This window comes from Tursiops truncatus, chromosome 3 (genome assembly GCF_011762595.2).
Source record: "Tursiops truncatus isolate mTurTru1 chromosome 3, mTurTru1.mat.Y, whole genome shotgun sequence".
In the NCBI taxonomy this organism is placed as follows: Eukaryota; Metazoa; Chordata; class Mammalia; order Artiodactyla; family Delphinidae; genus Tursiops; species Tursiops truncatus.
The window spans coordinates 58555738-58569092 of NC_047036.1; the positions used below are offsets into that span (position 1 = coordinate 58555738).

Sequence of the window (13355 nt, forward strand, 5' to 3'; positions counted from 1 at the left end):
TAGGATATTTCTCCATTACCTTATCCTGTGCAACAGCCTCAGGAGATTTTGAAGATTCTACCACCAGTGGAACAAGATTCGTAGAGTCTTCACTGGAATTAAAAGACTGCAATTTTAATTCTTCACCTAACACTTCACTAGTGGAGTCCTCCTCTTCTGTTATAAGTGAAGTCTTAAGAGTATCATCCATTATCTCACCATTCATAGGCTCTGATTCAGATTCCTACACCATCGAGGGCAAAAAAAGTCAGGACAGAATTACAGATTAACTTACTTGCCATACAAGGTGGGTCCATTCTCAGTCGCCCTGTCAGGCACCAGGACTCAAGATACATTCTACCACGTTACAGGACACAGGTTAAGGAACAGCAGAGTCAGTAAGAGAAAAGAATCCATAAGTACCCCAATTTCCCTCTGTTCTCATGGAGAAAAGACAGGACCAGGATGCTCTATGGACCCAGTGTGGGCCTGAGATTCAGTGAAGAGACCCTGCCTCCTTCTTTCTCTTCCTCCATATAGGGCAGTGACAGGAAGAACCTTTTCAGCAAAAAGCCACCAGAGAATGTCTAGATTTGGTGCCAGCTCTTTACAGAACATCAGCTGCTCAGCGCTCGGAATCCTTGGGGCCCCTGGGAAGTCACAGTTTAGCATGCAGGGGGAGGAAGCAGTAGCAGTCTTGTGGGAAGCTGAGTTTGGGTACAGCTTCTTGCTGGGAGGAGAGAGCCCTCAGTCTTAGTGAGCTCATTCTCCTGTCAACAAAGGGTCATCTTTGAACAATGCTGCTCCTTAAATCACATTAAAATACGGAAAAGCGATTTGATAACACTAAGTCTCCAATTTCTGAAACTCCTCCTCCAAGGTTTATCAATTTACAAGATTTTCATTAACATCTAATATTTCTAATTAATCCTAATGACATTCTAATAATTAGAGATCATTTTATTTAATTATCATTTAAAAAATTAGAACACTGGGCTTCCCTGGTGGCGCAGTGGTGAAGAATCCGCCTGCCAATGCAAAGGACACGGGTTCGAGCCCTGGTCCGGGAGGATCCCACATGCTGTTGAGCGGCTAGGCCCATGTGCCACAACTCTGAGCCTGCACTCTAGAGCCTGCAAACCACAACTACTGAGCCCGCATGCTTAGAGCCCATGCTCCGCAGCAAGAGAAGCCGCTGTAATGAGAAGCCCATGCACCGCAACGAAGAGTAGCCCCCGCTCACCACAACTAGAGAAAGTCCACTAACAGCAACAAAGACCCAATGCAGCCAAAAATAAAATAAATTTAAATTAATTAAAAATAAAATAAAAATTAGAACACTGATGCACTCAAATTTTAAGAAACAGACTTGGCTGGATTATATAGAACCCCTGAATTCATATAATGAATGCTTTCCTAAGGGATACTGAAATCACAGACTTAGAAAAATTAATCTGGCCAGAGAGTATAAAGAATAAACTGCACACAGAAGGTAATTATAATAAAACTCACAAAAGGACCAACTACGGTAAGAGAAATGTTAAAAGGAAGGAAATGAGAAAGATATAGCAAAAGTTTTTATAAAAAAAAAAAAACCAGAATTTTGGTGAGTAGCTACAAGGGAGAAGCAACAGAAGAGAAAAACTCAGTCCTTCAAGTTCTAGGTTTGGGAACAATGAAAAATAAGAAATAGGAAAAAAGGCTCAATAGAGAAGTGATAGGAAAGAACAGAGATGTTAAAATTTAAGATGATAAAAGACATCTGTCTAAACAGAAATATTCAGAAGGCAAGTAATACTGAAGTCTGGATCAATATTGAAAGTCTGGAGTTATTGGTCATCCCCACAGAGATGACCATTCAGCCATTAGACTAGATGCATTTTCAAAAGAGAAGAAAGTCAAGAACTGAGTCTTCTAGAATGTCCACAAATACAGGGGAAAAAAACAGGAAGCAGAAGAGTCAAAAAGCAAATAAATAAAACCAAAACAAAACTTCAGAGAGGAAAACCAAGAAACCAGAACACAACAGTGTTAAAGCCAGGGTACTAAAGAATCCGGAGGAAGAGAGAGTAGTCAACCTAGGTAAGGAAACCCACCAGAATTGAGTGAAAGTGTCACTGGTGACCTACAAGAGTAGGTACTCACATGTATTGTTGGACAAAAGAAACAGGTTACATGAAGGATGTACAGTATAATCTTAAATTGAAAAAAAAAAAAAAAACCACAAAAATATACATTCCCGTAGACATCTAGAAGCATATAAATCCCTTTTTTAAAATATGTTTTGTGGCTTCCCTGGTGGCGCAGTGGTTCAGAGTCCGCCTGCCGATGCAGGGGACGCGGGTTCGTGCCCCGGTCCAGGAAGATCCCACATGCCGCGGAGCGGCTGGGCCCGTGAGCCATGGCCGCTGAGCCTGCGCGTCCGGAGCCTGTGCCCCGCAACGGGAGAGGCCACAACAGTGAGAGGCCCGCATACCGCAAAAAAAAAAAAAAAAAGTGTGTGTTTCCCTAATTTTTACAAGAGAAAAAATGTCATTTAAAAATACAACTTCATGAAGTAGAGGAAACAGGAGCTAAATTGGAGCAAGTTAATAAATAAAATCAGTAATGCAGTTTCACTTGCTTAGCTCCTGGCTGGACTTGACAAACAGGTAAAAGATTTTTAAAGAAACTTAAGTATGTTTCAAAGAAGAAATAAGGAATCTGTAAGAGAGGAAAAGATTGAAGATATTAAAGAAAAAGAAGGATAGGAAATAGAGAAAATGAAAAAAGAAACGAAGCCAGATAAAGAGTTTTTTACTCAGTCACAAAGGATTTTCCTCCTTGTTTTCTAGTTGTAAAAAAAATGAATTTAGTTATTTTTCTAGGAATTTGTAAATCAACTGTAGTCAAATACATATGTTTTTTCTGGACAACTAATTCTATCCTTCTAACCAAAATAGGGGTGCAATTTAGGGCTTGTTGGACATTAAGGCGTTCTAACTGGTTTTATAAGGTAGACCTCTTATAGTCACATTTGTCACTTCTTAAGTATGTTTAATTCTACAAATTAATTTGTATTTTAAATACACTGAGGGACATTACTAACTAAACATCCTCTATTTTATCTTTGCAATATGTCAAACTTTATAAACTCAGTTTGAAATATAAAATACTCGTAACTTTATCCTCTACTACCGGACCTTGCTTTAGACATATATGCTTTTTTTTTTTTTTTTAATTTATTTTGGCTGTGTTGGGCCTTCGTTGCTGCACGCGGGCTTTCTCTAGTTGCAGCAAGCAGGGGCTACTCTTCATTGCAATGCGCAGGCTTCTCACTGCGATGGCTTCCCTTGTTGCAGAGCACGGGCTCTAGGCTCACGGGCTTCAGTAGTTGCAGCACATGGGCTCAGCAGTTGTGGCTCGCGGGCTCTAGAGCGCAGGCTCAGTTGTGTGGCACACAGGCTTAGCTGCTCCGTGGCATGTGGGATATTCCGGGACCAGGGCTCGAACCCATGTCCCCTGCATTGGCAGGCGGATTCTTAACCACTGCGCCACCAGGGAAGTCCTGACATATATGCTTTTTAACATTAAATACTATTTCTACTAAGAGTCTAAAATACATCGTTATGCTTTTCTTACAATATATGACTAAGAAAGTTAAATTTTACTTCCATTCATTTTATTTAATAAGTGAATCTCCTACCTTTTCACCTTCTTGCTTTTCCAGGCCTGGCTGGGTTTCTGGTGCTGGTCGAACATTTTTATCACTACTTTCATCCTCAAATTCAATCACACTCTGTTCAGGTTCTTCTTCCAAGAATTCTTCTGAGCTCTCTGATGTTCGTGCAGTAGACTCCAATCTACAAAACCAAAAAAAACATTCTTACTTGTTTTATTAAAGATGAATATAAAATTTCAGGAATCTGTTAATAAAGTAACACTTTAGAGAATCAACTAAGTGTTGTTCAGACAACAACTTCAAATTTTATAGGTCCAAAACCAACCTCTTCATCTTCTTACAAGTTTGTTCTCTTTCCTACCTTGTTCTCCAGTTCGATCACCACCTTTTCAATTATGTAAACTAGACCTTTCTTTTACTCTATCTATATTGATTGGATCTTACTCTCCTAGGATGAGCATACATCTCAGCTTACCTGGGACAGTCCAGTTTACAACTTTTGTCCCTGGCATAATTACGGGCATCCCTCATTTTATTGCACTTTGTTTTACTGCATTTTGAAGATACTATGTTTTTACTAATTGAAGGTTTGTGGCAATCCTGTGCTAAGCAAGTCCACTAAAGCCATTTTTCCAACAGTATTTGCTCACTTCATGTCTGTGTCACGTTTTGGTAATTCCCACTATACTTCGAACTTTTTTTGTTATTATTATATTTGTTACAGTGACCTGTGATTAGTGATGGTTGATGTTACAATTTTAACTGTTTCCAGGTGCCACAGGTCACACATATGACCAACTTTTTTTGTAATGAATTTTTATATTGGAGTATAGTTTACTTACAATGTAGCGTTAGTTTCTGCTGTATAGAAAAGTGAATTGGTTATACATATACCTATGTCCAGTCTTAAGATAGCAAACTTAACTGATAAATGTTGTGTGTGTTCTGACTATTGAAACTGATTGGCCATTCCCCATCTCTCTCCCTCTCTTTGGGTCTCCCTATTCCCTGAGACAAAACAATACTGAAATTAGGCCAATTAATAACCCTGCAATGGCTCTAAGTGTTCAAATGAAAGGAAGAGTCACACATCTTCTCACTTTAAATCAAAAGCTAGAGATGATTAAACTTAGTGAGAAAGGCACGTTGAAAGCTGAGATAGGTAGAAAGCTATGTCTCTTGTGCCAAACAGTTAGCCAAGCTGTGAATACAAAGCAAAAGTTCTTGAAAAAAATTAACGGTGCTACTGTAAGTGAACACACCAGTGATAAGAAAGCAAAACAGCCTTATTGCCGATATGGAGAAAAAGTTTTAGTGGTCTGGCTAGAAGATCAAACCAGCCACAACATTCTCTTAAGCCAAAGCCTAATCCAGAACGAGGCCCTAACTCTCTTCAATTCTATGAAGGCTGAAAGAGGTGAGGATGCTACAGAAAAGGAGTCTGAAACTAGCAGAGGTTGGTTCATGAGGTTTAAGGAAAGAAGCTCTCTCCGTAACAGTGCCAGGTGAAATAGCTAGTGCTGATGTAGAAGCTGTATCAAGTTATCCAGAAGATCTAGCTTAGATAATGAATGAAGGTGGCTACACTAAACAACAGATTTTCAATGCACACAAAAAACCCTATTGGAACAAGATGTCATCTAGGACTTTCAGGGCTAGAGAAGAGAAGCCAATTCCTGGCTTAAACTTTCAAAGGACATCCAAAATATATAAACAGCTCATGAAGCTCAATATTAAAAAAAACAAACAACCCAATCAAAAAATGGGCAGAAGACCTAAATAGACATTTCTTCAAAGAAGACATACAGATGGCCAAGAGGCACATGAAAAGCTGCTCAACATCACTAATTATTAGAGAAATGCACATCAAAGCTACAATGAGGTGTCACCTCACACCAGTTAGAATGGACATTATCAGAAAATCTACAAACAACAAATGCTAGAGAGGGTGTGGAGGAAAGGGAACCCTCTTGCACTGTTGGTGGGAATGTAAATTGATACAGCCACTATGGAGAACAGTATGGAGGTTCCTTAAAAAACTAAAAACTGAATTACCATATGAACCAGCAATCCCACTACTGGGCATATACCCAGAGAAAACCATAATTCAAAAAGACACATGCACCCCAATGTTCATTGTAGCACTATTTACAATAGCCAGGTCATGGAAGCAACCTAAATGCCCATCAACAGATGAATGGATAAAGAAGATGTGGTACATATACACAATGGAATATTACTCAGCCATAAAAAGGAACGAAACTGGGTCATTTGTAGAGACGTGGATGGATCTAGAGACTGTCATACAGAGCGTAGTAAGTCAGAAAGAGAAAAACAAATATCGTATATTAACGCATGTTTGTGGAATCTAGAAAAATGGTACAGAGGAACCAGTTTGCAAGGCAGAAATAGAGACACAGATGTAGAGAACAAACGTATGGACACCAAGGGGGGGAAGCGGGGGTGGGGGGGGCAGGGGGGATGAATTGGGCGATTGGGATTGACATGTATACACTGATGTGTATAAAATGGATAACTAATAAGAACCTGCTGTATATAAATAAATAAATAAATGTAGCACAGCCACAGATGTATCCACCCACTTAAAAAAAAAGTTTCAAAGGACAAGCTGACTCTCTTGCTAGGCACTAATGCAGCTGGTGACTTGAAGTTGAAGCCAGTGCTCATTTACCATTCTGAAAATCCTAGGGCCCTTAAGAATTATGCTAAATCTACTCCATTGTCCTCCATAAATGGAACAACAAAGGCTGGATGACAGCACACCTGCTGACAACGTAGTTTACTGAATATTTTAAGGCCACTGTTAAGACCTATTGCTCAGGAAAAAAAAATTTCTTTCAAAATGTGACTGCTCATTGACAATGTACCTGGTCACCCAAGAGCTCTGATGGAGATGTACAATGAAATTCATGTTGTTTTCATACCTGCTAACACACCATGCACTCTGCAGCCCATGGATCAAGGAAGCATTTCGACTTTGAAGTCTTATTATTTAAGAATTACAGTTCATAAGGCTATAGTTGCCACAGATAGAGATTCCTCTGATGGATCTGGGCAAAGTCAATTGAAAACCTTCTGAAAAAGATTAACCATTCTAGATGCCACTATGAACATTCACGATTCACGGGAAGAGGTCAAATATCAACATCACCAGGAGTTTGGAAGAAGTTGATTCAAACCCTCATGGATGACTTTGAGGGGTTCGAGACTTCAGTGGAGGAGGTCACTGAAGATGTGGTAGAAATAGCAAGAGAATCAGAATTAGAAGTGGAGCCTGAAGATGTGACTGAATTGCTGCAATCTCAAGATAAAACTTTAATGGATGAGGAGTTGCTTATTGTGTATGAGCAAAGAGACTGATTTCTTGAGATGGAATCCACTCCTGCTGAAAATGCTGTGAAGATTGTTGAAATGACAAAGGATTTAGACTATGACATAAACTTAGTAGACGAAGCCACATCAGGGTTTGAGAGGATGGACTCCAATTTTGAAAGAATTTCTACTGTGGGTAAAATGCTATCAAACGGCATCGCATGCTACAGAGAAATCGTTAGTGAAAGGAAGAAGTCAGCCAATCTATGTGGCAAAGTTCATGGCTGTCTTATTTAAAAAATGGCCACAGTCAACCCAACCTTCAGCAATCACCATCCTGATCAGTCATCAGCCACCAACATTGAGGCGAGACCCTCCACCAGCAAAAAGATTACGACTCATTGAAGGCTCAGATGACAGCATTTTTTTTCAACCAATAAAGTATTCTTAAATTAAGGTATGTACTTTTTTTTTTAAACATAATGCTATCGCACACTTAACAGACTACAGGATAGTGTAAAAAACTTTTATGTGCACTAGCAAACCAAAATATTTAATTTATTGTGATGGTCACTTTATTGCGGTAGTCTGGAACTGAACCTACATCTCTGAGGTATGCGTGTATTAATAATGCCCCTTTCATTCTCAAAAATTTCAGTTTGGACAATAAACGACATAGTTTAGTTCTACCTGTGAAATGCCTTTCAAACAAATACGTAACTTTATTCCCATTCTCATCTTCCTACTTCCGGCCCAATTCTCTCTGGACACTGTAACTTCTTCCCAACTCATGTTCAGACTTGCAATATATACATTCTTTAGTAAGGTTTTCAGAACTATGTTTCTTTTTTTTTTTTTTTTTTGCCTGCATCCATGGCATGCAAGATCTTAGTTCCCCGAAGAGGGATCGAACCCAGGACCCCTGAAGTGGAAGCGCAGGGTCTTACCCACTGGACCGCCCGGTAAGTCACCAGAGTTTGTTTCTAATACACATATCTGTACCAGTGACAGTCCAGCTCAGAAAATTCTGATGGTTCTCTATGGCTTGGAGAATAAAGCATACCTCCTTTCAAAGCCTAACATGACCAGACCCTTATATTTTTACCTCCTACTCGATGCTACCATTTACCTATACATCAGTTTTCCTTACCAACACTCCTCCCAGCTTTGTGCCTTTGCTCATGTTACTCCTGCAGTCTAGAACTGCACAGTGCAATACAATAGCCACGAGACACTTGTCATTATTTACAGTAATTAAAACTGAGTGAAATTAAAACCTCAGCTCCTCAGTTGCACTAGCCATACTTCAAGTGCTGGGTGATGAGCAAACTGAGTAGTGGCTGCCATGCTGGACAGGGAAGGGCAGACAAAGAACATGTCCACCATGACAGAAGGTTCTTTGAACAGCCGTGGTGGAGACCAGGGGTGAGCAAACTTTTCCTTTAGGTTTTGTGAGCCATATGGTCTCTGAACAACTACCCAACTCCACCAGGGTAAAGCAAAAGCAACCATAATAAAAATGTGAACTAATAAGCACAGATGTGTTACAATAAAATTTTATTTACAACAATAGGTGGTGGGCCAGATTTGGCCTATAGACCATAGTTTGTAGACCCTCGAACTAGAAAAGAAAGTCTTCTTTCCCAACTCTGCTTGTTGAGTTTCTACTTATCTTTGAAGCCCTGGCACAAATGTCAAATTTCTCTATCCCCTCAATTAGAATCAATCACACCCTCCTTTGCATCCACAGCACTTTGCACTTCTATTATTATATCACAATCCACCTTGCAGTGCTCTTAACCTGTGTCACAGGTACAGATATGTGTATTAGAAACTTATAGACAGTCAATTCTTCAAGGGCAAAGATGAAGTTTTGTTCTTCATAGTGTCTGAGCACTTAAGCATTTAGTCTCACTGTTACTATTTTATGAAAAGCAAAAAAAAAGTCCACAATAATTCTGAGATGTTCAATTTAAAAATTTACTGTTACATTCCCTTCTAAAAAGGGTATGACAACAAAATGTTGCTCAGTGAAAAAAACTATAATTATCTAAACTCATTACTCTTTTCACAAATTAAATATTTACTTAAATTTGACTTTAAAGTGATGAATTTTTCATTAAAATATAACATTTACATAATTATCCAAATTTAAAGTTACATACATAATGAAATTGGCAGAGTTACAGAATTCTCTACCTGAGTAGAATAATTTCACAACTAAAATGGCAACACTATGAATGGTTGACTCAGGAACAGTTAGCAAGACTATCAGAGCAAAAGCCTAATTTAACTATAATATTGAAAATCTTGCTTTCTTTAAGATTCAAAGGAAGATGGAGAATAAGGTTTTAATCCAAGTGGTCTGTTGATTCAGCTGGCTATTAAGTTTCTGGAGGAGTTGACAATACCATTTATGGCTATCACTAATTTGTTATATTCTATAACCCAGTAAAATGAATTCGTTATAAAGTAAAATTGAGGGTTTTTTAAATTGACTAAACCTCAGCACTGCTAAAAACCATAGCTACTGTCAAATTCAAAGTTGACAATAATGACTCATTTGGGATAATATAATCACTAGAATATTCTCCTGGATTTTCACACAAGAGACTAAATCATGAGTTTATTCCACTCTCTTACTAGCAACTTCTCGCTATACCACTGTCAAAGTGACACTTACCAAGTGTAATCAATAATCTTGTGGAAGAACTCAAATACAAAGTTCTACACCAAGGTCATTTACTACACAAACAATAAACTTCACCTTAAAAACTAAACACTAATAATATGAAAATAAGAATAAACAAAATAACGAGAGTAAAATAAACAATACTTCACTTGTTCACTGAAGCTGTAGGTGAAGTCTGGGGAGTCTTTTCATCTTCCCCTTGAGAACTACTAAATTCAGAATCCTGAAACCGTTTTCCAATCTTTGGCCGCTTTAGATGACTACTTCGAGTACGAGTGGAAACAGGTGTTTTACCGTGACCTGAGGAAAAAACGGCAAAACTATAATTGATTGATTATGTATTCAAAGGATTACCTATTAAAATACACAGAAATGAAAAAAAATACACAGAAATGCAAGAACTACGCTAGTTTACCTAAATCCCCAACATTACACACTTCCTCTCTGTCACTTCAGGTTAAGAAACCATGTCAGTGTCTTTTTCTAAACTATGAAATAACCTTGTCAGTATTCATTCCTCACATTTCTGTGTCACCTTGAGTTTTTGCAAAGTGTTTCTGCATTTTCACTTAGACCCCCTTCCAATAATCTTGGGAAATGAACAAGGTACACATTACTGTCCCTATGTTACAGGTAAGGAAATGAAAACAAAAAAAGGCAAAATAGCTTACCTAACTGTTCACACAGCAAAATCAGTGGTAAAAGAACACAGATCTAGATTTTAGGGCGGGAGAAGTCTTCACTTTACTCTAAGGGACACACCCACACAGACACAGACACACACATAATTCTAACTGTCTCAAACACTTACTAATAGACCAGCTGAATTTCTTACCTTCAGAAGTACTTGCAAAGGCATCTTTTAGAGAATCAATCTAAAACAGAGATACAGATTAAAACCACAAGTTTTAGGTCCTTTCTTCTCCCTATGGATCTACTTCATACAGTTACAAAGAAAATCCTTTTAAAAGTTTTTCAAATAGCACCTTTTGTACTCACTATTCATCGACTAAGAAACTCACTTAGGAAGTAAAGAAGTTATATTATAGCTTCAGTTTATTATGAGCTTAAGAACTTAGGAAGCCATCTAACATGCTATAGTGATATACACGGGGTTTCTGAATGTTCTGTTCTTGGCTCCCTTCTCTTCTCAGTCCTCATCCTCCTTCTATGTAACTGTATCTACTACCTTTACTTCAACAGCTATTTGCTGATGAATCCAAATATACAATTTAATCTCCCCAACTCTCGCCCCGATTTTCAAAGCTCTATTTCCAGTGAAATCTCTCTCCAGCGGATACTCCACCAATTTCACATCCAACTTGTCCCAAACTGAAATCTTACATTTTCCCAATATTATCCTCTATCTTGGTTAATGGCAATAACAATTCAGTATGCCATTCCAACGAAAATCCTGTGAGGCAGTAATGCTTTCTTCTTGTCCCTCATTCAATCAACCACAAAGCCTGTCAATTTTGACTCTGAAGAATCTCTCAAAACTGTCCCCTCTTTTGTACTACCAATGCTTTAATTCAAGCATTTATCATCTTTATCATGAAGGTGTACACATTATATATGTACAATTTTTGTCAATTATACTTCAATAAAGCTAAAAAAAATTATGTAGTTAAAATAAACAAACAAAACCACTTCCCCATGTGGCTACTGATTAATAAAAAAGATAAAAAAACAGTTTAATATGAGAAATATTTTTCCTTGAATTAATTAAAATATTAAAGTAATATAAGGAATATGAATTTCTAAAATGAAAAAAAGTCTAATTTATATTGCCAACCTTATAATATGGTGAAATCTTAATATGTTCTCATTAAAATGACACATTTTAAACTATATGGCTTAAGATAAAAGTAGATCATTGCTCTCACCACAGGTATGAGAAGAGTAGATTTTTCTACTTTCCCTGGTCTTATGATATCTGACCAGGACTAAAATGCATTTGAATATATCTGAGGAATTTGGAATGCAGTATAATAGAACTGGGGCTTATTCTGAAGTCTGAAATTCCAAAGGTAGAAAAAAAAAACTGAACTCCTTATATATAGTTACTGTATCAATATTATTTATATTATCCTTAAAAATGTTTTTAAAAACTTTTACTCAAAATAGTCAACGCTCATGCTAACTAAGACAGGAGAAAAGAGGCATAAATAGGGCCTCCCTGGTGGCGCAGTGGTTCAGAGTCCGCCTGCCGATGCAGGGGACACGGGTTTGTGCCCCGGTCCGGGAAGATCCCACATGCCGCGGAGCGCCTGGGCCCGTGAGCCATGGCCTCTGAGCCTGCGCGTCCGGAGCCTGTGCTCCGCAACGGGAGAGGCCACAGCAGTGAGAGGCCCGCGTACCCCAAAAAAAAAAAAAAAAAAAGGGCACAAATAATTCCCCAAAGCACTGTGTCTCCAAAATGTACATGCATTTACAGACATATTCAACACTCACTAAAAATATATTCAGATACCCGTGTACAAAACAAATATGACTGTATTAAACGCCACCACAACAAAACACTGCATAAAAATAGACCTCTAGGACCCCATCAATGAACATGTATTTTAAATAATATCAAGTAGTTTCTAGAAAAGTACCTGGTAAATCCTCTGGAATTCAGTAATGGGACCTGCCCTTCTACTTTCACGTTACCTAGTATTTGCAAAGTATATTACATTCTACAAAGACCTAACACATATAGCCACAGACTTCCCAAAGTAACTTCATAACCTTTGACCTACTACTAATTCCACTTCTAGAAATTTATCTGTGCAAGGAAATAATTATATTTGCTCAAAGATTCATATATAAATGCATTCATGGCTGGGTCACTTATAAATATAAAAAACTTAAGTATAAATGTTAAGGAAACAAATGCTGATATTTATATATAATAGAATAGTGTACTATTTAACAACGATTTAAAACAGTAATGACATAGAAAATGCTTACAATATTATGTTAATGGAGAAAAGCAGTTAGAAGCAGCATAAAAGAATAAAAACAAAAATGAAACATATGCAGATACATGTTTCATAATATATATTAAGTACATATACAAAAATGTTAGTTGCTACATCTAATGTAATGGAATTATAGCTTTTTATTTTCTTCTATATTATTTTGTGTATTCCAAATTATTTTTCAAAGAAAATTAAATCTTAGAAACCAACTAACATAAAATGCCAAGTAACTAACACAACAGAAGTTACATAAGTCTGTTGAATGAACAATAACATTAAAAAAGTTAAATATTAGTATTAGCTGAACCTCTTTTTTAAAAACAGCAAAATTATTATTTCCTACAGTAAACAACAGTGTACCTACCGTTAGCTGCATCTCACTAGACAGACTGTCTTCAGCTCCTGCTTCATAGTCTGGAACAGATCCAAGACCGTATTCTCCAGACACAGGTCTTTTAGCTTCATTTTGAGAAACTGCTGTGTGTAAAAGAATTTTTTAAATTGTAAACCAGTTAGTGTCTGCTTTTAATTGTAACACTCTTTGTACTGATTTTTACAAAGCCCTAAAGAAGGGTGTTGAAAATCCAAGTATGGGATATCCCCTTCACCAATATCTTATAATGAAGCCTTGCAATTGTAAAGAGTCTTAAACAGTTATCTGTATGTAGTGACTTCAAGGGGAGATGCATGAAACTGGGTACTACCTTTGATCCACTGATGCCTA

At 37.6% G+C, this 13355-nt stretch overlaps 1 protein-coding gene across 6 annotated transcripts in view; it reads right to left on the reverse strand.

The window, feature by feature from the left end:
• FAM169A (family with sequence similarity 169 member A) overlaps window positions 1-13355 on the reverse strand; it is a 65313-nt gene that overhangs the window by 5431 nt on the left and 46527 nt on the right. For 5 of the 6 annotated variants that reach the window (XM_019929825.3, XM_019929828.3, XM_019929829.3 and 2 more), the window contains 5 exons: window positions 12996-13108; window positions 10501-10540; window positions 9815-9965; window positions 3665-3821; window positions 20-223 (listed from right to left, as the gene is read on the reverse strand). In XM_019929825.3, coding sequence (XP_019785384.1) covers window positions 20-223; window positions 3665-3821; window positions 9815-9965; window positions 10501-10540; window positions 12996-13108 — 665 coding nt within the window. The remainder of the gene's footprint in view (window positions 1-19; window positions 224-3664; window positions 3822-9814; window positions 9966-10500; window positions 10541-12995; window positions 13109-13355) is intronic. The other variant, XM_019929830.3, reaches the window with a different exon arrangement.